This window comes from Pseudochaenichthys georgianus, chromosome 17, assembly GCF_902827115.2.
Source record: "Pseudochaenichthys georgianus chromosome 17, fPseGeo1.2, whole genome shotgun sequence".
NCBI lineage: Eukaryota > Metazoa > Chordata > Actinopteri > Perciformes > Channichthyidae > Pseudochaenichthys > Pseudochaenichthys georgianus.
Window position 1 is genome coordinate 22,193,632 of NC_047519.1, and position 25,824 is coordinate 22,219,455.

General features: G+C 40.8%; 1 protein-coding gene and 1 long non-coding RNA gene across 4 annotated transcripts in view; one reads left to right on the top strand and one right to left on the bottom strand.

The window, feature by feature from the left end:
• The window catches only part of kcnab1b (potassium voltage-gated channel subfamily A regulatory beta subunit 1b), a 46,014-nt gene that overhangs the window by 15,701 nt on the left and 4,489 nt on the right, over window positions 1–25,824 (bottom strand). Inside the window, exons 1-8 of one of the 3 annotated variants that reach the window (XM_034104568.1) lie at window positions 20,247–20,466; window positions 18,926–19,445; window positions 10,688–10,731; window positions 9,099–9,136; window positions 8,087–8,166; window positions 7,579–7,623; window positions 6,047–6,091; window positions 4,368–4,411 (exon numbers count right to left, since the gene is read on the bottom strand). In XM_034104568.1, the coding sequence (XP_033960459.1) occupies window positions 4,368–4,411; window positions 6,047–6,091; window positions 7,579–7,623; window positions 8,087–8,166; window positions 9,099–9,136; window positions 10,688–10,731; window positions 18,926–19,140 (511 nt within the window). In that variant the 5' untranslated portion in view covers window positions 19,141–19,445; window positions 20,247–20,466. Of the gene's footprint in view, window positions 1–4,367; window positions 4,412–6,046; window positions 6,092–7,578; window positions 7,624–8,086; window positions 8,167–9,098; window positions 9,137–10,687; window positions 10,732–18,925; window positions 19,446–20,246; window positions 20,467–25,824 lie in introns of those variants that run through there. The other 2 variants (XM_034104569.2, XM_034104567.2) reach the window with 2 other exon arrangements.
• On the top strand, window positions 24,603–25,401 carry LOC139435667 (uncharacterized). The gene is made up of 3 exons (XR_011644877.1): window positions 24,603–24,662; window positions 24,770–24,862; window positions 25,218–25,401. It is a non-coding gene; the product is annotated as an uncharacterized lncRNA (long non-coding RNA).

Here is a 25,824-nt window from a genome sequence, read left to right on the forward strand (position 1 = left end):
CTGATAGGATAATAAGAAAAACGAGGGCTCTGCTTTCAGTATTAGTTGGAGGTGAAATACTGTATATTAGGGGGAGGTTAGGAGATGGCAGCACTGTATTGTGAGCAGATAAGTCCCCATTCACGCACAGAGAAGACCAGATGAAATATGAGAAGCAAAGCAAGAGACTGTCGCAAAGGAAGAAAGAAGAGTAATAGAAGCCAGGCAAAATACACCCGGGGTCTTGAGTTTGTGTGAGTGTTTTAGGCAGATTAGTTCCAGAGGCTACATCGTTTGCCGCTAATTCCCATCTGAAAGTTGCTTTGCGGACTGCCGCTCTAACCACTTATTCCTTCCCCTGTCATCTGCTCTCCCACGATCCCAGAAACACCTATTACATGGATCCTAATCTGAGCCTGCGCCGTCATCGGGAGCAGTTTCCGCTGTCTCCTGGATAAACTGGCGTTTTCAGGCTGTGAAGGAAGTCTATTTTTAGAACTGAGAAAAGATGATGAACAACAAAACTATTCTACTGGCATTCAGATTAAATTATACATTTAAATTATGTTTTCCACAAAGTCTCTTTGAAATCTTGAAATTGTCAAGGAATATATTTGCCATGTGATGAAAACAGCCTGTCCTCCTACAAAAAACGACCATATAGGTCAATTGTTCAGCAGCTAAATACGACCCAGAGTCACGTTTTAAAGTGTAGCACCTCTAGTGGTCGTGTAAGAAACAACATGCTCCTGTCGATTGCAAACGCTCCGGAGGGTCGTTTATTCACAAATAACCCTCTCTGGAAAATCCTAAATTGTGGAATAGTTTGGCCATTAAAATGCTTTTTTTCTTAGATTTCTAGCGAGAAGTGTTTATTGTACTTTTATAATCTACGTCCAGTGGATGTGTAGGATCTACAGTTTGATAGATATACGAAGATGATTTGAGGTCTCGCCAGGAGAACGTGTACTGTATATGGGGCAACTTCCATGTAAAGTTAGCGTGGGTGAAAACAGTATTTCCGGTCTCGAAGTTTTCATAATAAAACCGGAAGTATTCCCCACACTGTCAAATGATTACACAGTGATATCGCCATTACTCATCCACTAAAAAACATCAGTTTATCCTTGTTAATTACACAATATTGATTGGTTTAAATTGTGTACAATGCTTTTGTGTTTTTAACCTTCGATTCGGAGAAACAAATTGTTTTTTCGGAGTTTAGACACTACAGAGTTTCCGAAGACACTACACTACCCAGAATCCCCAGCTATCGTTTGGGACTACAACATCCGCCTTGCTTTACAAACCCCGTGATTAGCCCTCAAGCTCTGTGATTGGATATTGGAGTGGCAGTGCGACAAGGTTACGCTGTCAAACAGCTCTTTGAAATGGAATGGAACCACGCCAGACTATCCAAAACTGGACTTGGACGGGTCCAGCCCGGCCCTCCCCCCCAGAATTACACTTGCTGGCTATTGTGTGTTTCGCAACATGTTCTATGGCACGTCTCTACTGGGAAATGTAGTTTTAAAAGACGTTTTCGTATTTCCCACAATTAGAAGTTGCCAGTATTAAACTGTATACATCCCTGGAGGTTTAGGGGATACGAAACACATTGGTGTTATCAAATTTAAAACATATAATTAATACATGGGTGAAAATTGCTTGTGTCCATAATGGGCAGCATTAATACCACATGACAGCTAGGGTCAGAAGAGCTTTATTTAACAGCTGGTCTTATGTCTGTGACCCCTCCTGTTGTTAATTGATAAGCCTGAAACATGCACTTGTCAAGGTTCAGATGCACATTTAGCAAATATGGCAGTAGCCATCGATCATCTTAAGTTAAGATACTTTATTGATCCCAAGTTGGGAAATGTTTTTGTTACAGCAGCATGTACTACTTTGTTCTACTCCACTACAATTCAGAGGTTAACCGGGTATTTTTACTCTACTACATTTATTTTTGTTACTTTGCAGATTCTGATTAATGATGTGAAATATAAACAACCCTTAAATCAGACTTTAGTTACACCTGAGTAAAATTCAGCCTTATCAGTTTGTCTGTTTTGCACATCCTCCTGTTAATATCTTTGGACGTCCTGCACTAAACTGTTTTATTGTAGAGATCACTACAGTATCTTCTTGATATTTTCCATTCTATATTTCTATCATTGACCCCTATTTTGTATGTAGGCTACTCTTAATATTTAAATGTTTTCATCAAATATAACTTATTCTACAACTAAATTCAATAACGTGCTTTAACCACTAGGAGGTGCGGTTTAGACCAGTGGTCTAGTTAATAAAACATAATAATATCGTACATAATATGACTATAAACTTTATTGTGAAATTAAAACAGAACGTTAAAGGAAAATACAGTTTCAGTCTCTCGATGTGAAGCTTATGCATTGTACCATGAACTTGTATAGACCTGTAACAGTCAACTGCATGAGGAGTTGGAAAGGTAGTTCAGAAAATCAGTAATATCTTTAAAAACTACAAAAAATCCCTTTCTATCAGCTGTGCACCGTTATGGTGTAAATACAGACTATCTACTAATTGGATCAAATATAAAAGTCAGCCGAATTAGTGTTGATACTGCAAGGAGACGTATTGTGTGAAAAGAAATGGAAGATGTTGTTTAATTGTTGATATATTTATGGTCCACGTCACGTATTCAGTTTTGGCGGCATCTCTTCCAGTTTGTCAAAAGGTCTTCTGATCAGGGCTCTATAAATACATATCTAGGGCAGATATGTAATATTTAATGCAGCCGAACCGTGTATTGCAATGCCGTTATGTGATGACTTTCAAAGAGAAAAGCAAGAACACTCGGAATAAAGTATTATTATTATTTTTTTTAATGTTTTCCGATTTCATATCACATAAACACCATATCCCGACGTGCATTGCGGCGTGATTTTAGCCTATCAAAACCTCTGAAAACAGAAATGTGTCTCTCAGAATCGAAAGAGAAAAACCTATGGGAAAAACACAAAAGCATTGTACAGAATTTAAACCAATTAATGTCGTATAATTAACTAGGATAAAATGATGTTTTTTAGTGGATGAGTAGTGCAGATATCACTGTTAAATCATTTGATCATTGGTTTTATTATGAAAACGGCGAGACCGGAAATACTGTTTTCAACCCGTAACTTTACATGGAAGCTTGCCGCATATACACGTTGTCCTGACGAAACCTTCTTCGTAATATCTATCAAACTATAGATCCTACATATCGACTGGACGTGGATTCTAAAAGTACAATATATACTTCTCGCTAGAAATCTAATCATAAAGCGTTTTAATGGCCAAACTATCCTACAATTTAGGATTTTACAGAGAGGGTTATTTGTGAATAAACAACCCTCTGTAACGTTTGCATTGAACGGGAGCACTAGAGGCCGACAATTTTAAAACGTAATTATAGGTCGTATTAAACGCTTGAACAAACGACACATTTGGTCGTAATAAGGGCTTAAACAATCGACCCATTTGGTCGTATGAGTTGGAGGACTTGTTGGATGAAAAATGGTAAACACAAGTGATGTTTTCTGAAGAGACTTTGACGTTTTCTTAAGTGTTGATCTCTGATGCTATTTATCATTAAGTTTGACACCCATTTATTTCTAGTAAATGTCACTTAACCAATCAAATGACTCATAGAGTGTTCTGTTTTGGGATGTACAACCAGTAGTGAAGATAATGTTTAGCTCTGCCAAGTTATTACCACTCTGTGACATGTGTCACACTGCAGATTTCTCTCATGGATGCTACCTATTATTGGGACTGGCTTTATCTAATTGGTGGAACCACATTTCCTTCCATTTTAAAATCTGTACCCTTCTCCTCCAGCCTTTCCTAAGTATATTTCCCCTTGTCTTGTTTTGGGGAAGGTTGCAGAGGCTGTGGTGTTGGTTAATAACGTGAGAAGCTGAGTCACTGCAGGAGGTGCATTGCGCTGTGGACCGGATGGCCAGTTGTTAGGGAAGTGTGGCGGAGTGGGCCAATAGGATGAGAGAGGTATTTCATTAAAAAAGCTGGAGCAAGGCCATACTTCTTCTAAAAGAGGAGTGGAGAGGAGAGTTTGATGATGATAGATAGCTTGTTGTACACTTGGATAAAAAAACACACACACCTGTTACGGTATTACAACTGAAAAGACAACAGTCTGTTGAGGTTTGATGTACTATTGGCTATAAATTAAAAGAATTCTGCCCGGTGTTGATGCTGACAAAAATGAAAGAGCAGAAAGAAGTCACAGACAGGAAAAAGGGAGGGAAAGATAAAGGAGATAGATTACAGGAGTCCAGCAGGTCTCAGAGTGATGGGGTGATGTGAAGGACAAAGCAGCAGAGCGGAAATCGACTTGTTACCTTCAATGATGTGCTTTCTGTTGAGGCCTCTTTCTGTCTCTGCTCTGCAACAGGAGGGAAGGATGTGCATGTCAGAACACATATATACACACACACATCTATGCACAAACACACAGTTCTCATGAATTGAAGCAGATCATTAAGCATGCAAAACCAGAGCCTGCATAATAAACTACCCACAAACCGCTGAAGAGAAATACACCCACTCGACACAGTGTGCCCGCAGCTATAGAACAAACTGTGCGCCGTGTCTTTGCAGCCGGCCAACACGACACTTGTTGTCACTGTCTGTCCCGGTCGCCAGGGATTTGCCAATGGCCTCCCAGTTGGGCTTTGGTGATTTGCATGCAAGAAATATATTAAGTCAACAACAACTGGAAATATAGTTGAATATAGAGATTGTATATGCAGTGCTGTAAAAATTACTTTTCTTAAGTAATTAATTTTCTTTATGTAGTACAGGTACTTAAAGGTGGGGTAGGTACGTTTCAGAAACCGGCTCGAGATACACTTTTTTATATATTCCATTGAATGCTCTTAACATCCCGATAGCAATGAATATCTTAAGTGCTTTGACAAAAAATCCATTAAAAAAATGTCATCTGTAGAACCCGTAATACTGTAAAAAGTACAACCAATCCTGGCTAAACGGATTGGATGGCCTACCTGCCTGTCAGCCTTCCATCGGGGCACAAACTTATCTCGTGCCCTCATTGGTCATGTGCGCGTTCGTGTGTGTTGGAGGAGGGGCTCTATAAGGAAGTGGCAGATTTTCTCCGGTTGTGTATTTTCAAATTCTAGCGATCTCGAGCCGGTTTCTCAAACTTACCTACCCCACTTTTAACTTGATTAATTTAATTTATATTTGAACACTGCTCCAGTGTCTCTCTTTGCTCAGTTGCCTGCCATTTGTATTGTTCTTGCTTCAAATCACACTTTCTCTTCCCGCCTCCCGCCTTCCTGTGGTGTTCCAGCCTGCCTGGGTTATAATAATGTGATGCAGAACCAAAAACATGCTGTCCTCCTCCGTGTCATCATGTCTTCTTCTGTGCAAAAGTGTAGGGAAGTGCAATGGAGAATAAAGTGTGCAAATGTCTACTGTATGTTTGGGTGATGAAATGCTTGACAGGCCTCTCTGGCAGACTCACAGCTCGCTAAACGGGGGGTTGAGTAGCTGTTCTGCAAATCCATCTGGTGTGGAGACTTCATACCTCGACAATAGTCTGAGAGGATCAGCTTAAATTAAATGTACTACTCCTGGGCCCTAATATATTGACAAAATAGACGGAAAACCAGAAGAAGAGTGTGTTTAAACCTAGGTAGCTTTTACCTCATTTTGTACGCACCTGAAGACTTAATGTTACTAATGCATTTTGAGAACAGAATACTTCATTATGACAGAAGAAGCATATATGACAGTTTGATAAAAAGGCTGAGGAAGGGTATGAAGTGAAGCAAGAAGGGCTGAGAACACGGCCACATTTAAATCTGTACGTGTGTTGAGTGTTTCCTCCCTGTTTGTTTGCCTGTGGGTTTTCCAAAATGCCGATGCCTGCCATGTCAAGCTCTGTGTCAAATGTTTTAATCTGTAGCCTGTTCATGGTGAGATAGCCCAAGCATCTGAGAGAAAACTGCCCGTGCTGGACGCCATACACTCACTTCCATGCACACACACTTACTTTCCTCCCCAGTAGAGCTTCGTTGTGATAACCAGGCTGGATCTCCTGAGAGGATGACAGACACATCAAAAAGCCATCAAGTACTTTGAAGCTGTTGTCAAAAGGATGTATGTGTGTCATCATGTCCATGCCTGAATGAGTGTTCTCCAGTGACCTTCTCTCCTGCTGTGTGAATTGGTAGATTATCAATCATGTAAATTATCAAGTATAACAATCTCTGAGGGACTATCTTCTCTGCACTCTAATAAGAAAGCTCTCTCACTATTAAATCCTCCATGCTTGAATGATCAATAATTTACACAGATCCAGAGTTGAGTTGAGGGCAGGCTGCGAGCTGTAACTGATTCTTCTCACTGCAATGTGGCAGTTTATGCAGTATAGATGTATGAAACTGATATATACGTGGTGCAGTGCAGTGACAAGCATATGGTTGACGTTTAACTGTAAGCAGCAGGCATAATGATATTTCATGCGGTTCACATTCACATACAGAGATTTCAGGGATTTAGTGCTTACAAAATCCCAGCTATTGGTGAGATTGATAATGTAGACATTCTCCACCTTCTACCCACTCAAATGACCATGTGCAGTGCTTGAAAGCATACAGGAACACATTTAGCATATGTATCTTGTAGAGAGATGCCATATGGCCAACATGGTTGGGTTCATATTCCTTGTTTTGGCTTAGGTCCTTCAATTTAATAAAGGGAAATGTTGATGCTTAAGTATTCCCCTGAGCAGACCCCCAAGTGATCCTTACATAAATACGAGGGATCAGGTAGATATTTATTTTTGATACACAAGGGCAAGTTATTTAAATCCATGCTAATAGAATGGCTACATGTTGGTTCTGTCAGTTGTTATACCACTATGGCCCGGACTGAAATATCTTAACAACTCGTGTATGGACTGGCTCAGAAGGAAGAGAATCCTAATAATGTTTGTGAATCCCTTTAGTGTCATTATCATTATCCAATACTTTTATGGTTTATTAACAAATTCCAACACAATTTATATTCACATGATCATAAGCTGTACTTTGTTTTTACTGCAAATTAGCATGTGTTAGCATGCTAAACACCAGACCTGTTATCATTTTAAAAGAGAATCCTTCATTTTAAATCACAAGCTAAACATTATGAGCGTAAGCATAATAGAAGGTAGCTTGCTGGTCCAAAAACACAGTGTCACCATGTACAGAGAGAACCCTAGGGACTTAATGTAGTTTTCTGGGTGGAAAGCTTCGAGAGAGCCCTGAACCTTAACCTCATCCAACGACTTTGGGAGAAATTGAAACACCAACTGTGTGCAATTCTTTAACACATCAGTGCATGAAGTCAGTACTGCTCTTGCAATGGGAATAAATCACTGCAGCCTCAGAACAGTGCATGCATATTTGGAATAAGATGCTAACGTATCTGCACATATTTCTTTAGCTTGTCTTACTTTTGGCTTATGTTGTGTGTACGCAGATACACAATGTTATCTCTATTCATAGAACACATTCAGAATCTTAGGAGAGTGCATTTTACCTCCAGCATTTTTTCTTGATGATGTTTCCAAGGATTATCTCTGCTCTGTAAAGAAAAGAAGAGGAAATACACTATGAGAAAATGAGATTATATCTAAGGCTGCCATTTTTCTAAGAGCTTGTAAGTGTGACAGTTATCTGCCATGCATCTACAGCATGAATATTTGATTAAAAATCAGCAACACAGCAGATCAAGATAATAGATAAATGCCTGTATTGTAAGCCTGAATTTCCCCAGCAACCTTGAAATGAATATGCATGCGCATATAGCTACAGCCTGTCCCACATTATTCAGGAAGACAATGTCGAGGCTTATAAAGTTAGATTGAGCTGTGAACATAACGGAGAGCCTCCAGTGATGAATGAGATTATGCAAAGCCACCTTTCATTTTTCCCTCCTCTTGTGAATATTTCCTGATCTGAGGCTAACATTGTAAACACCTTGTGTCCTAAAGCGATAAAGCGAGAAAATTGCTCGGTGGGTGTGAAATAGATAACAAATCACTCACTTCCCCCCGGAGTAGACTTCAGCTGTGTCAAACAGGTTGACCCCGCTCTCATAGGCGATAGTCATCAGCTGTTCTGCCACCTGACGCAGAAAAGAAAAGTGTTCCCCCCCATGGACTTTAGTGTGTTATACTAATTCATGAATGTAAATATCGACCAAAATAACATAAAACAAAGAATCTGCTAAGAAAATTCCCTGAAGAAGCTGAGAGAGAGTTAATCTATTCTCCACTAAGATACATATCATCAGAAAATGTCTAAAATGGTTTCTCTCTCTCTTCCCGTTCTATCTGTCCTATCTCTATAATAGAGGCAAAAAAGGCACAGAAAATCCATAAAAAAAGAAGAGAAAAGTTGTTTCCTTCTCAATATATTTTCCCAGACTATTTTGTCCTAGTTCTTGTGCTTTCAGTTTATTCAGAGCCATAAACCGGAAGCCCAATTTAGCCATGATGACTTTCTCTTTTTGTTCACAGATTTAGTATTGGTGGGTTTGTTTGTGTCTCTGTGTGTGTGTGTGTGTGTGTGTGTGTGTGTGTGTGTGTGTGTGTGTGTGTGTGTATGTGTGTGTGCGTGCGTGCGTGCATGCGTGTGCGTGTGTGTGTGTGTGTGTGTGTGTCAGTTAGTCCCAGTGGTCATCAAGCAGTGATGAGCTGTCTCCAATTCATTGGCTTACCCCTTCGAGGCCAGATCAAAGCTCTGGAAGAAGACTTCTGCTTAATAGCTTGTGACAGGGGGCAATGTGACCTGACCATTTGGAATTGGAAGAGCCAACAAGGACTTAACATCATGCTGTGATATTGGGAAATTGATACTAGAATGATTACTGTGGTCTACTGACACTAATGCCATTTTACACCCAGAAACACTTAATGGCTCCTATAGGGGCTACAGATTGGGGGTGTTGTAATGTAGACTGTCATCAGAATTTGTGTTTGCAGGATCAAAAATAATAAGATCCAAGATCTGCTGATACAGTGACGGCTGAATGTTGGATTTGACGTAACATCTTACCTCATCAGAGATCTGACCTCCAAATGTTACCCATGTGCCTGCGGAAGGAAACATCAAAGTCAAAGTTTTGGAACAACAAACAAAAACATAAAAGACCTTTGCATCACTCATAATCATGTTTGTTGTGCATTAATTAGTACTTTGACATTTTGGCATGGACAAAAAAAAAGGGCCTGAATCCATCACAGTCAAATGTCAGGGTTGACTGTTGTTGAAAACATTTTCTCTGCTATATGAATTTGGAATGAGTAAGCTACTGAGCAGATGTCTGTGTGGTTATATTTAAAGAAACACGGCAGCAACTTGGGGTTTTTGTGTCTGCTTGTGAGGGTTTATAGTATGTGCATACATTATGGTTGTGTTTGTTTAAGTACAAAGACTTAAAGTTTAAGTTTTAAGAAGGCAATTGTTTAAAGTAAAAGAAAACTTTCAAATCATTATTAAATGCCCAATTACACTTTAAGTAAACTCTAAGTTCTATTTATTGACATTATCATAACAACATTTTAAAATGGTTTTACATTTTGGGAAATATATTGATTAACACCACCATTAATATGTAAGCCCAGCTCGAACCAGCAGCTGGAGCTTAACACAAAGACAGGAAGCAGGACAATTTGTAATTTCTACATTTTGATTCTTGCAAAGAAATAACAAAGATTAAACAAACTTTTTCCTTTAAATTAATGGATGGCAACATACTGCTTAATGTGCTAGAAATAAGTCTTTAAAAACAAATCACTACAGGGACAATTAACTAATTCACAGATGTTCCATAGGTTAGTATTTAAAGACACTGCATCATTTATTTTCTTTGTCAAGATATTTTGTCTTCAGAGACGCACCCCCATCAATAACTTAGTATACTGATAGAACACAGCAAACACATGCACATCAACGTACATGCACATGCACTGCAGTGCACACACACACACACACACAACACACACACACACACACACACACACACACACACACACACACACACACACCACACACACACACACACACACACACACACACACACACACACACACACACACACACACACACACACACACACGCCCACACACACACACACACACACACACACACACACACACACACACACACACACACACACACACACACACACCACACACACACACACACACACACACACACACACACACACACACACACACACACACACACACACACACACACACACGCCCACACACACACACACACACACACACACACACACACACACACACACCACACACACACACACACACACACACACACACACACACACACACACACACACACACACACACACACACACACACACACACACACACACACACACACACACACACACACACACACACACACACACAACACACACACACACATACTAAGTGAATAATTGACATCAAGATGAATGGGAGTTATTACCCTCTGCTGTGCAATCGACATGTGAGATAAATGAGCAACTTGTTTTCTAAAAACAGTGCTATTGATTAAATATTAAAAATATCTTCTTGCACTTGGATGCTTACGAAATCATTAGACATTTGGCTCTGATGCTAATGAAATGTACTCACCCAGCCCCAGACAGGAAACACGCAACCCAGATTTCCCCAGGTTCCTATGAAGAATAACAGACTCTGATTATAAAACAGCGATGTTTAGGCTCAAGAAGTCATCAGTCAAATAAGATTGCAATTACGGCACTGCTGTATTTTGCTCTGGGCAAAGATGTTCTGCCTGAACAAGGACAACATCTATTTTCTGTCCAACTTGAGAGACTGAAATGAAATGACAGCCATTTTGCTATTATGGAGCTAATAGCGTTTGCAAGGCGCGTAATAATAACATCATATGTAGCGTGTCGATTGAGAGGAGGATCACTAATGTGAGGGTGACCTTGTCACACCTGCATTCATGAATCAGAATGGAGGGATTACAGGAGGGAGGACATTTATTCCATCAATATGGATCGCACCTTCTCTGGTATAAGAGGACGTCCCTCTAAACACCCTGAAAAATATTATACTCAACCGTAAAAATCCAATTACTGTTGCACTGAGTTTGGGACACTAATTTTGACAGGTGTTGCCCTTGTTCCCCTCATCCCTCACTCAATTACCTCCTATATTCCGATGAGCCTTGTGCTGCCTAACAGCAGGGAGTACTTCTGTCCTTCGGCTTTTTACTGTTATTGGCATCCATTCTTGCTCTCGCACTAGAGATGTATCATATCAGGATTTCTCCACAGCTCCTCACACTTGTTTTTCCCTGCTATCCCTCTACCTATTAACTGTGGAATAGTACACCTCCTGATGTCTCCTTGATAACAGCTGATCTGTGGAAATGTAATAGAGCACTTTTGGCTCTCATTGACCCCATGGAAGATAAACTAAGAGAGAGTTCTTGCCACTCTTAACACGGAGTCTCAGCGCTCCACCTCACCCTTAGTTTCACAATCTGTGTCAAATCGTGCAACTGAGAGGGGAACTCAAGTGTTTAATGACATAAAACCGGCGATAACAGCAGATTATTCTCCTCACAGCCATCCAGAGATGTCTTCCAACAGTGTAATGTCTGTGGACTGTGAAAGAAGAAGTGATGCACCGCCCCGAGCCATCTGATCGAGGAAACATTTCGAAGCAAAACCCTGTAACATTTGAGACACATTTGTCTGACAGAATCATCGAGGCCACATCGCAGAGCCACTATCCCAGGCCACACACTTCATCCCGAGAGAAGAATATGTCCAAATACTCATTTCTTCACACAGCCCTAATTACATTCTGTGACTTCTGCTTGGTTTTGCAGTCATGTAGTCATTACGACAAATATGGACGGAAGAAATGCCAGCAGGGTTTTTCTCGTGCCTGATAACTGATGGCCTGCCCCATTGAGCTTAAGGCAGACAAATCCTAGCCTGTGCAATGTTACCATGCCCTCAGCCAATTCAATTAGGTGTTGAACATGGGGAAGCATCAGTCAGTCAGTAGTTCAGCCAAGATAAAGGAGGGAAATAAAGATGAATAAACACTTTATTTGATACATTAGCGGATTTTTTAACGTTTAAGGCATTGATGACAACATGACAGGAGACAGATCTCGCAGCCACAAATTGTGGGATATGTTCTTGTCTCTGATATGGTGGAGGAGTTTAGATATTATATCCTCCCTCTCTCTGATGTATTATGGAGTGGGAGCTCTGATCCATGAAAGTGTGGGGGAGGGGCTGTACTGTAAGTTAGAAGTGGGAAACTGACTGAAAGTGTGTGTGTGTGTGTGTGTGTGTGTGTGTGTGTGTGTGTGTGTGTGTGTGTGTGTGTGTGTGTGTGTGTGTGTGTGTGTGTGTGTGTGTGTGTGTGTGTGTGTGTGTGTGTGTGTGTGTGTGTGTGTGTGTGTGTGTGTGGGCGGGTATTTAGGACTGCGCTGATGGTGTTTGCTGCTGCGTGTATTCCAAGTTGCTCTGGGTGAAACATCTGCTTAATGCTTACAATGCAATGGAATACTTGTGCATACAATTGCCTCGGGCCTTCAGTGATATTGTTTTCATGTTTACAGTGGTACGTGCATGCACACTGTCTCTACAATGAAGAAGCTTGCACGACTTCCATTTAAAAATAAAGCTGGCTGTCCTTGAAAATAGCTGTCTTTGTCTTTTGAGATCCTCTACATACAAGCTATACTTGCAGTGCTTGTGTTATGCTTTGAATACAAACAGGATGCTTTAATGATAGGTGAAGAGGTTCTGACGTTCTGCTGGCAGAGAAGCTGCCTCGATGCTGATACCTGATTATTAACCACACAGCCGTCTATGGAGAAATAATAGATCTGTCCAGGTCTTGGAAGTGGGTGACAGCGGGCCACATTTCTAAAGAACCCAGTGATTCAGGGGATTACAGCATATAATTTGCAACAAAGAAAAGAAAATGAAAACATTGTGTTTACAAGCTTGTGTGGATGCGGGGAGAAAAAAGGGCTGCTACGATGCGTTGACACAGGTTCATTATATATGAGTTACATTGTAAATGTTAAGATAGACTCAATAAGGAAAGGACCACTTGTCCATACACACCGCCACATAAAACACTTTGTAAGCCATGTGGCTCGGCCCCTCATGCTTGGATGGTGCCCAAAAGAAGCCTTGAAGTAAAATGACAAATGAGTCATTTCAAGACGCCCCCTCACACAAACCTGTCACCGCTTATGAACATCCTGCGATGCGATGGTTCTATGTAGCCGTTGCATTTTCTTAGTGGGTCCCCAGTTGAGATAAATAAAACAATCTAATGAACATCTGGCCGCATTTATTGTGTCTAGATCTCTGGAGTAATCACCTCTCATTGTGGGAGGATGCTTTTTTGTCCTGGAAAGCACTTGGTTCCCAGGTCACAGACAGGCATGTCTTATCACTTATATGTTGGATTGCTCAAATCCATATTCGTCAGCTAACACTTTAGTCAAGGTTATGAGTAGAGATGAAACCCCTCACTCTGGGGATTAATGTAGGCTAAGAAACCCACTCAAGCTAACCTTGATGGGCAGAGGGATTAGACAACGCCCACCTCCTCACTTCCGACTGCTCTCCCAATGTTGTTATCAAAATAACTCAGGTCAGGCTAAAGGGGTTCATGATCTAAATATCAAAGCCAGGGCCCATGTGGGTGGGAAGAAAGCAGGGAATTGAAATAAAGGGGAAGAAAATAGATTAAGTATGAAGGAGAAGCTTCAGGAGACATGCAGGGGTGAAAAATAACCAGGAAGCCTACAGGCCACATGTTAAATTTCACCAATATCAGGAGGAGGGAAATAGATGTGCTATGAAGAGAGACAGATACTGGCAACAGACTGGGGTGTCCAGAGTTGCAAGTCCAAGCCTTAAGTCTATAAGCAGTTCTAATGCCCTCAACAGATAAAGCTCACTATGACACAGAATGGGAAATAGGAAATGACAGCTGGTTCCCTGCAGTGCCCTGCACAATGCCTTGTTTGTATGGTGGGTGTGTGTGTGTGTGTGTGTGTGTGTGTGTGTGTGTGTGTGTGTGTGTGTGTGTGTGTGTGTGTGTGTGTGTGTGTGTGTGTGTATAGTCTGGATACAACCTTGTTTTCATAGACGTATAAATGCACACAATGTTATTTTTACGGTGTTCTAAAAAGTTATTCAAAACGGATAGGTAGAAAATCTGTCACAGAATAACTGTATTTCGGCCTATGATTTCGGCGGAGACACATAATCTAAGCCAGTGGTCTGTGGGATGATCATGTATTGCAAAACATGTGGGAAGATCTGAAGTGGTTGATTCAGAAGGTTGGGAAGAGTTGTAAGGAAATAGTGTCATTATAACACAAAAACCAGTATACAGTACACGCTTTTCTTTTTAGTAAAATGAAAATGAAGGCGTTAATCCAAAACATTTTTAAATGTATTGTCAAGAATCTTAGAAATGATTCTGTATAAAATCAAGTGAAATAGTTGATTTGTCTTAGCTGTTTTGTAACACAACTCAATTATAGTAGTGACATTGTATCTTGTCAAGCCGGGATTTCTGACACAAACTGTAAGGTAAGTGAGTGTTTATTTGACATTTGCCAAACTTACAATATGTATAAAGACAGATGACAGCTCAGACAGATTTTTTAAGAAACATAAATGATTATTTTTATCTTTTTCATCCAAACCAATAAGAATGGTTTTTCATACTGTTATTTTACAATTTTATACATGCAGTCGTGTTTTCGATCAGTTTTATAGCCTCGAATTATCTTTGTGATTCTAGTCTATTTAAAGAACCGCTAGAAAAACTGAAAATTGCATTTGCAAAGTAACACTATTAGAAAGCCATTACACTCACATAAAAACATTTTAGTTGTGACCTTTAATTAAAAGGCAAAATCCATGCAAAACGTCCTGGCTGTTTAACAGAGAGATTGGGCAGATCTCATCCTTGGGGACTTGTTTGGTCTTTAGGCGGAGTGCAGCTGCATGCTACACGGCTCCTGTTGTGCAACACCCTGGCTCATGTTATTAGAACTACACATCATATAAATTAACACAAGGAAATGATGTTGGAACATCAAATTCATAAATGTTCTCCAAAGAGTGAAGACTTTTGATGTTTGATTAAAAAAAACTGGGCAAAAAAGCAACTCAACGAGCTGGATACACACCGTGTGTCTCTGGGCAAAAGCAGCATTATGGGTTCAATGGTGCACACACGCATGAAGTCATGCAAACACACACACATGAAGTCATGCAAACACACACGCATGTATGCACACACAGGCACCTGCACATGCACACACATACTCAAAGTTCACAACAAACAAACAAACGGAGAGCAACAACCAAGCAAATTATGATTTACGGAGCACAAGTGCCACAGCTGCAGGATATCTGTTCTCTTTCTGCGGACAGAGGTTAAATCAGTCCTCACAATTCAGCTGTAAAAATGGAGCCCTTTGTGTAATATTCACAGTGTATAAACCATAGACTGTATATATACAACCCATTGAATAATTTGGGAAAAGAGCTGATTTCTAGCTTACTTCATGCAAGAAATTCTGCAATGTATTCCCCGCGTATCATCAGTAATTTGTTATCTTTTTTTCTTGCAAGAAACCCATCCTCTGCTATCTATGGCGAGAAGTGATAGTGTTTGTAAAAGCACTTCCAAAAGTATTTTTGCTTCAGGTTTAATAGCACGCTGGTTTTTTAAGAAGAGGGACTTTAGAAGAGGAAATATTTGTAATTAAAAGGATTAAGCTAGAGGCACAGTAGAGTCATGCATGAATGCAACCATTCAATCTGGGGCTAGGATTTCTGGTAATTCAATAAGAAAATAGTCTATCTGAGATGTCACATTGTAAAGCTTCTTTTTGTATACTCGTGTGAATTAAATACTTGATAAATTCATTGTTTCTTCACTAAATTATGAGACTGCTGTAATTTTCAAAAGATATTCCCATAACACATTTCAGTTAGTATTTGGTTGCTGTTGTTAACAATTGAAATGTAATTTTGTATCATTTAATCCTTATATCATTCCAAAGAGGGACGATTCATTATCATATTGAATTACTGCCTAGCCCTACAATACAATATATATTGAAATATATATACAGTATATGGGTAGTTTATTTCCCCCATTATGCATCAAAGTAAAGTAAAACTCAAAAGTGCATTGTCAAAGACTTTAAGAAATGATTCTGGAGGGAATCATACGACAAAGTTGTAGGGTGATTCTATATTAGGAAATCATATGGTTTGATTACAATAATAGAACACTTTATCTTGCCAAGCCCTAAGATCTGATGCAAACAGTCTATTCCGTGTGCACACAAAAAAGCTTTGGATGGCTGGTGTATGCATTACTCACACTGTTAACATATGTTTACTGTAGACAGCAGAGAATGCCTCTCTCTCTCTGCTGGCCGCTGATAAGCCTGCATCCAAAGGAACTGACAGAAGGGATTTCTGCATGCCCATCTGCAGCTCTGAACCAACCGAGTGGAATCTTCCCCAAATCTCCTGGACTGTCAAAAGACCTTCTGCTGCCTAATGACCGTCATAAACTTCAGGCGACCAGGGGCTCCCTACCAGGACCCAGAAGTAATCTGACCAGCAACGACAGCAACGACAGCATGTTGTGTTACAACACACACAGCATTTTGGCTATGTGTGCTTGTTTGTGGATTTGTGTACAGCATTGAAAAGTACCAACTTGGGGACCCCACAATTACACCTACTCTATACTTGGCCACACTATACTATGCTATACTAAAATGCTGTAGATGGTGGTATTATTAGTTTATGCTTGCTCGCTCTGCACACTACATTTCCTGCTTTGACTTGCTACGCCTTCAGATGTTCCCAGTGCAGAGCCTTAACGCCATGCACATCTAATGAACATACATGCACTCAGGTATGTAATTCAATTCCCACCCACCCTTTGTGTAGAATTGCTTTCTATTGTTATCCCACTAATGAAACTTCACATATATTACACAACATAAATCTTGTTGTGGACTTATCTTGAACTCAAGAAAAAGAGATTCCCCATCATATAGTGTCCAAAGCAATGCAGTCATTTGCTTTGACAAAACAGCTAAGGGACAGTGGTTTGAAAAAAAGACAGAGATACATAACTGGAAGAGAGAAGGACCAGCATTGTTAGACAAACAGGGTCAAGAGTCGGGATGTAGCAAATGAGATATTTCATCCTACATTGACTTTCCTGAAGTCAAAATTGAGGATTTGCCAACGGCTTATAGGAAGCTTTACTGCTTACATCTTCCACCTGTTTTAGAAAGAGCTACAAGATTAAGCAAATCCTCATGTTACAAACCAAAACACATTTTGGAAGCCATGTACCTGGCATCACTCCTGCATCAGAAGTACAGCAACATGTTTGTATAGATTTCTCTCTCCAAGGAAAATAAAAGTCAGTGGTGAATCAAGCACGAGCAGCTATTTTCTTTGGCTGCATCTGTGAGTTAAAGAGAGATTTAAATTATAGAGTCCAAAAAAAATTCTAAATGTATATCTTAGTAAATGAAAAAAAAACGATGTTGTGAATGCTGAAGCATTTAGAACAATGGAGCCTTCACGCTTGTTTGGTTCTGGCAACAGATTGAATCTGGCCATTTCAATGTTGTTATGGAAACGAGATGAGATGAGAAGTGTCTGTGTGTGTGACACGTCTCACATTAACTGCTCCGCATCCAATCCGCCCAGATTCTGTAATTGCCTCTTTTCCGTGAACTGACCCGCGTGCCCCATTTTCTGTTCTATTCTTCCTTTTTATAGTTCTCTACTGTCTTTCTTGCAGTTACTCTTTCTAATGCCCCCCTTATCTCTCAGTCTCTCTTGGTCCTGACACCTTAAGTGATCAAGCTACTATTTGCTCCTGCGATCTGAGTTAAGAGCCCACTCACTGACAAAAGAGCACTGTTTACTTTTGCTACTACTCCCACACACCACACACCGCACACACACACACACACGCACGCACGCACGCACGCACGCACGCACGCACGCACGCACGCACGCACGCACGCACGCACGCACGCACGCACGCACACACACACACACACACACACACACACACACACACACACACACACACACACACGCACGCACGCACGCACGCACGCACGCACGCACGCACGCACGCACGCACGCACGCACACACACACACACACACACACACACACACACACACACACACACACACACACACACACACACACACACACACACACACACACAGGTGTTAAACGGATGCTGGTGATGGTAGCCTATTGAATAAACTCACGAGAGACTTCGTCCAATTTTTATAAAGTGAAGTGCTATAGATGCAGAGAATCGACGGGCGATGTATCCAACTACATGGAGTGCACGTTATCATGTTAAAGCCATTCCAGTTCTTAACCAATTAATAAAATGTTGAGACATTTTTATCTGTCTTCATCACATGAAAAATTGAATCTCTCTCTCAAATTGCACTTCAATTAAAATCCAAACAACCCAAACTGTCCCAGATCGTAGTTTGCTAGACGCTCTTAACTGTGCTATAATTATAAAGAGTTGCCAGTAAATCTGCATAACAAATACAAAAGCACAGACGCCCTCACGCTCAGAGCCTCCCACTCATCACCTGTCACTGCTCATATCTTCGTTGTGTCTCCAGCAGGGCGCTTTTAATTGATTTAGCCTCACTTTTTAATGTTTTTTTGTTGTGGCAGGGAAGAAACTGAATACACTTCCACCTTCTTACCCACTCTTCTATCACACAGTCTCCACCATCAGGTCTACGTACCGGTACTTCATGCCTGTGAGCTTGGCGGTGGACTCCTTGAGGTTATGGTGGTAGCGGTGGGTGAAGGTGCTCAGGCTGCGGGCGATCAGGGCCACGGTGCGGAAGCGGGCGCGGGCCTTGCTGGCTGTGTTGGGGCTGGGAGCGTTCTGCTTGCTGTGCTCGCCGTTTCGCGGGGCCTTCAGCCCGTGGTCCGTGCATGCAAAGGATACCTGCATGGCTGTTAGCTAAGGCCACGAGAGCTGTCCTCAAAGTACTAAACAGTATTTTATTCCGTCTGTGGAACCTAGATAAAGTCCTTGTTGTTCTTATGTTAAATCGAAAGCCGGTAATCCAAGCCACTTCTGCTTAGTGCTGCTGAATCTCAACTGGACAGGCAGAAATATCAGAAGCATGAGATTGTTCAGTCTTTAAGGAGAAAACTCTCAGACTGATGTTGCTTCAAGATTGCTCATATCAGCAGTGCAGTCCTGGTCAGTGTGTGAAGGGTTGAGATGGGGATCCTGTGCCGGTCCGACTCCACCTGAATATATGAGAGAGGATGGATATGGAGGGAGAAGGATAAAGGAGAAGAGGCACTGTGTGAGTCGGTTGAAGGAGAAGCCCAAATGAGAAGAACCCTTGAGAATGTGTGTGTTATGGGATGAGGGTTAAAGGAGGGAGGACATGAGGGAAAGGCGCTGCTAAACCAGAAGAAGAGAAAATCCAGAGTGGAAACCCTTTGGTGTTTTCTTTTGCTGTTGTCTCCTGTTTACAGTTTTGTTGTTGTTGCTGAAATCTCTAAGCTGTCTCTGCGAGGTAATGTGAAGAATGAGGGTCGTTCTGCCCTAGTTTTCCTTGCCTTCCTAACTCATTTTTCTCTTCGTTGTCTGTTCTGTTATATCTTCCTCACCTCATCGTATATCAACTGTTGTGCACTTCCCTCACATTTGGTTCCTTTCTGGCTAGTCCATTTATTTCCACAAACACATCAATTCTGCCTTCAATTTCCTCTTTTAATGCATTTAAATCTTAGAGCGTTTGTCTGACTGTTAGGAGTTGAGGGTGTCTGGGGAGTCTTTCTTGCCCTCTAACATTTTATCCAACCACCTGAAGCGAGGAGAGCAACACTGCACCACCACACAAGGCTTTCCACACTTCCATACACACACATTATCACAGACAACCTACAACTCTTCCTGTAACACATCTTCATAATATGGTCATGCTTTTCACACAAAACCAAACAATACTATACTAACACTTACAATTATCAGGCAAACAACTGCATTCTATCCACTTATAACACACACAATGAAATCTGTACTGGTACAAGTGTTCTTACTGAATCGAGTCTTCAGCGTTCCCTGAGAAACAAGGACGTCTTGATTGACATGCCCTTCAGCAACTTTCAGAGGAATCAAGCGTTGTTACTCAGCAAGCAGATGCCCAGGGAAGATCCGAACAACTGCAGCGTGTCCAGCAGCTGTCCTCGGACCCGGCAAAACAACCTTGTCCCGTCTCCAAAGTCCTTTGAGCCAGTAACACAGGCTTTACGGTCCCCTTGAATGGCAACAGACAAGTGGAGAGGAGGAGGAGGAGGAGGAGGAGGAGGAGGAGGAGGAGGAGGAGGAGGAGGAGGAGGGAGCAGGATGCATGGTACCTCACTTCAGGGAGGACAGATGCAGTGAGGAGGCGAGGATCAGCGTGTGTTGAGCGTAGAGAGAGTGAGCCATGCGCTGAATGAGCGAGAGAGACAGAGTGTATGGGCTTCTGGCTCTGACTGACTGGGAGAGAGAACTGCAGTGTTTCCCACTATGGCGCCACACACTCACAGAGAGAGAGAGGAAGAGGTATATTCTGAATGGAAATCAAGGGAGCTGATGTGAGTTGATGTGTGTGTGTGTGTGTGTGTGTGTGTGTGTGTGTGTGTGTGTGTGTGTGTGTGTGTGTGTGTGTGTGTTTGTTTGTTTGTTTGTTTGTTTGTTTGTTTACTTCAGGCTGGTTGGTTATAGTAGTCGATTTCAGTAACCTAAATGTGAACATCACAGCCATGCTTCACTTCACTGGCAAAGACTTATGAGGCATTTTACTTGCCCACCCCCCCTCTTTTTGATGGCTGCCGTAACAGTGCAGTAACATTTAATTTTACAGTGCTTAATTCAAATCTATACATTCAACAAGCAATTTTTATTATTGCAATTGTGCTATTGTATATTGCAGCCTATATTTCATTTAATAAGATAGACCGTCTCTGACACCTCAGATCAGATGTTAAGTGGCAGATGAACAAGTGTTCAGTTAGCGCAGTGTCTTACTTTCCTCCCCCACTGAGCAGTAATGTGACAATGCAGGATTTCATGGTTCATGGAGCATCCTGGAACCTTAAGGCCAGCATTTATTTATATCCTTGTGATTGCATTTGATAACAGATAAAGTTCATTTGGCAGGGCTCGGTCTATGTGATGCCAAACTTGTCTTTTGAGCTAGTGGAGGCTGATTTTGATAAATATTTGTTGTGAATAAATGAAATATATCCTTGTTGTCGATGTTACTCTTTTTAAGTGTTTTGCCTAACAATACTGCAATGTTATGCTCCAAAAGGTTTTTGGCAAGTTACCTTCAGAGATCTCACAATGCGTTAAATTCAACACTAAATCATGATTGTATTGAACAATATTTGGAGCTATAATAATTATTGAATCTAATCACTTACACTTCCACAAGCACTGACAAGTCATTTATTGAAAAATTGGAAAACTTGAAGCAAGACTGTCCAAGATATCCAGACCTTTAATCAGGGTAAACATCCATAAATCCTCCTGGATCCTACATTTCCTAAAATGCAACTTGAGTAAGTAATGTGTTGGACTTTCCTTGCCTTCTAGTGCTTCCACATATTACTGTAAACACCCATCCTGAATAGCTTACTAGAAAGAAAAGGACGATTACATTTTATATTTTTTTAAAACCACATTCCCCCTGTGCCATGAGCCATTCACATACAAGTATGTGACGGACCTGACATCATCGGGGTTAGTTTGAAGTTCAAGGACTTTCGAAAGCTCCCTTTAGGGCACCTAAAATATGTTATAAGTGTTTTCAAAGGCTGAGAGGCAATTCCTTCTGACGGGTAAACTGATCTTAATGCGCAAAATAATTGGAGTGCACATTTAAATCAAACAACTTTTTTTTTAAAACCCTGAAAAACTGCCATTTCTACATCTTCTACAGCTTGGCTTGATGATGTTCTGCGACGCTCTGGAGGCTTCGCAGTTGGACAAAGTTGCAAAAGCCTCTCTAATGTCACCAGCTCCTCCAAGGCTTAAAATCCTTCCTGTCGATCCCATTAAAAAGTATGTCAGTCAAAAGAGTGAACTAGAACTGTTACATTGTGGCTGGAATCCCCAAAGGGCGATAACGCTGTTACCCTGAGTCAAACCACTCTGATTAAATGTCTCCAGTAAGAACCTATAATAGAGTTCTGAAACTGCAGCGCTTAGACACAAACCTCCCTACGGCTCGTACGCATGTGTTGAAATTGCCACCATGATGCTGCACTGAATGCTTTTTTCAACCTAATCCTCGATTTCCCACAGTGTGGAACATCTGTCTGCTTGATAGCAATGTCTGTGTTGCTCCAACATGCTGCACATATCTATTTATATGCAGAGAACAGTGATGGCCACTATCAGCATCATAATACATGTCACACTGTTACAGCTCTGTAAACGATGTTTGTGTTGCATGTCTAACCGTTGAGTGAATGAGAGATGATAAGGGGGGAAACCTTTCCAAGCTGTCTGTGACATCACTGCTGCAGCAGCACCTCTCGCTGCTAGATCACTTCTGTATTTTCCTCTGCTATGCTTTTTCCTTCACATCTTTTGTCTGTCTGTTTACTTTGTTTTCTCTCATCCCCCTCTCCTATCTCTTCTCCCTAAATCACAATTGAACACACCACGCTCCCTCACTCCAAGTCCACAGTCTTTTCCCTATGCTGCAGATTAGACCGGCAGCCATGTGATTGTGATGCACAGCGCGTACAACACCACAGAGACATGGTGGGATAATCTGCCTTAATTGGGTTGTACTGAGTCTGTACACTCTAAACATTAATTCAGGTGACTTTTCACCTCCACTTCATTAAATGCATGGTTGCAAGATAAAAATGTGAGTTAATTGATTTAGATAAACATTTTAAATTGCAAACATTAATTTATAAGTTGTGTTGACGTAATAATGTTGGTAATTACATCAACTTAATATTGTGTGTAATTTGAACTCGGATTTCTGCGTTAATTGACTTGAAACTAAATTCAAGTTGTAGTAAGTAATGCAATTGGCTTGATAACTTAATTTGTCTACACCTTGAGTTAAGGATTTCAAGTCCACTCCCACTTAACATGCCTGGACAAGTTCCGACAGTTAAGACTGTGTGTGAAGACATAGGCTAAAGAAATACTATACAAAGGACATTTTAAAGGTGAGTGTCATCTTTTGTCATTCAAATACATTAGATAGCCTTGTAGTTGCACGGTACAGTATAGGCAAATTGCTGTTTGACCACAATTAGCAGCATTTGGAGTGTTTATTTTGTGTGTTTCTTGCTCATTTCATGCAGTGTTGCTTTTATATCTAGAAAAAACCTGCAGGAAGACCTGTTAGGTATGGTATTTGTATTACTTTGGTTAATATTGTGATATCACTTTTTATAAAAAAAGAAAAGTCTTGGTATTAAAGGCTGCATTACATCGTGTCAAAATGTGTAAAGTATCGTAATTTGATTCTGTCAGTGCCACCCAGACATACGTTTATCTACTTGATGTTAAGACTTTGCATCAACAGTAAATGCAAAGATACTATGCCATTCTAGGCTGATTGGTATCTTGTAAAGTTGGCCCATATCGAAACAAAATGGGCTGGAGATGCAAAATATGTAAATTTGAAACCTCTGCAAAAACAGGGTTGCTAAAACATTACAGGTTATGCCATGGTCATGGTGGTCAACCTCTGCCATGTCTTTATCCAGATTGGTTTTGTTTCTTAAAAACATGGGGTAGCCTGAGATCACATCAATTAAGAAATCACTCTCAGGAAACTCAGGAAAGAGTCAGAACGACAGATTCCTCTTTCACTTGCCAGTGTTGCAGTCCCAGCACAATCTCCACTGAAAAGAGCTTTTTGAACACCTTGGTCGACATTTGAAAGAAAATTAGACTGTCATGTTTAAGAACTGCACTTTCAGGAACATTTGCCTCCCACAGAAGCCGAAAGCATACTCCTCACTCACTGCAAGACTTTAAAGAAGACCTGCTAAAGAGGTATGCAAGTTGTTCAAATACAGATGATTACAGTGATGTTGATGTTCAGGATGGTGAACTGTCTATTACTGATGATGGTCAAGATAATGATGTGAGAGATTTACCAAACCTCATTGAAAATAATTTGGCTGTTGACTGGTATTTTCTTTCTAAGTGACTTCACTTGGAAAACCAGTCAAAAATAATGTGTAATTTCAGTGACTTGCTTTTTACCTCTGTATGTCAGTTCATACAGATGTAGGAGTTGAACTCTTTAACTAATGTGTTGTAGTATAAATGAAGGCAGTATAACTAATTGTCTGCAATATTTAATTATTCTGTTTGTTTGGCCCACAGATAAATGACGAATTCAAGAGAATAACCACCGTAAGCCTTGAATCAACTGGGGAGGAGCTACTGGAGTGAGAATCAGGAAGATCAAGGACATGCTTCTTGAGGTAGGATCATTATTTAGAGTTGTCATTGAATTGCAAGTTGTTGGCAGTCACCCATTCAGAATATATTAATTTAGGTCATTTCCCTTTTTTTCCTTTTTCATAAATAGCACAATACAATTGGAGTATGCAGAGAACTAGTCATCCGCTGCCTTGTCGTGTACCTTGGAGAAAAGGAAGAGGACCTTCTCAAGGAGTTTAATGTAAGTAATCCAAATCCATGGGCACAGTGTAAAAACACAGGGCAAAAGCACTGCTCTCTGTCAGTTACAATTTGAAGCATATTGCACTTTTGGCCACACCCCAATCAACAATATCTTAGCAACATTTAGCATGGATAGGTGTTGACAGTAATGGCATTGGAAAATGATTGTGTAGAATTTGACAAGTGGCTTTTGCTCTTCACTTAACCAGTTCAAATGTTGTATGGAACCTGCAAAAAAGATGAGAAAGTACACTAAAACTTGCACGGTTGTGATTATATCGCGATGACAAAATTTGTCCACAGGCATTTAAACACTAGGCAAAGTACTCAAAACCACCTCTGTGTGTCTTCAGGACCACGTTGCCATGATGACACACACATGCTTCAAAAGAACACAAAAGAGTTCGAGGCAGACCTTGATGGACAAGTGATGAATATCGCCATCATCAGTGACCGGTCCACCCCAGGATCTGACCATACGATGGCAACCATCGTGGTCGAGGGAAACAAAGTTGTTGAGGGAAAGGATATCCCAAGGTGCTGTGCTTTGCTGATGGGCATAATATATGCGCTGTCTGCAGTGTAAACATCTTTGTTACATCTTTTGTAAAATTGATGTGTGTGATCTGCAGATTGGTGGCCATTGAAAGTCTGTTACTGTAGTTTTACAAAATGTTTACAAAAGTTCTAGAAAACGATTTTAAAACTAGTTACAACATTTTACAGCTTTTACCTATTCGGCACTGGTTTTAAGGCTTCTAACTTTGATGTGATGGCAGAATGTATGTGCTGTATCCCCTTTCATGTTATGTTATGCATGGGGTTTTTGTTGTTGTGTTTTACTTGTTGTTTGCTCCTTTTACCCCTCACTGACAGGGGGCGTGGCTGGTATACTCCTGGCTGCAGATGAGGCACACCTGTCCCCACTCACATGATCAACCTGCTCTTTAAGAGCCTGGC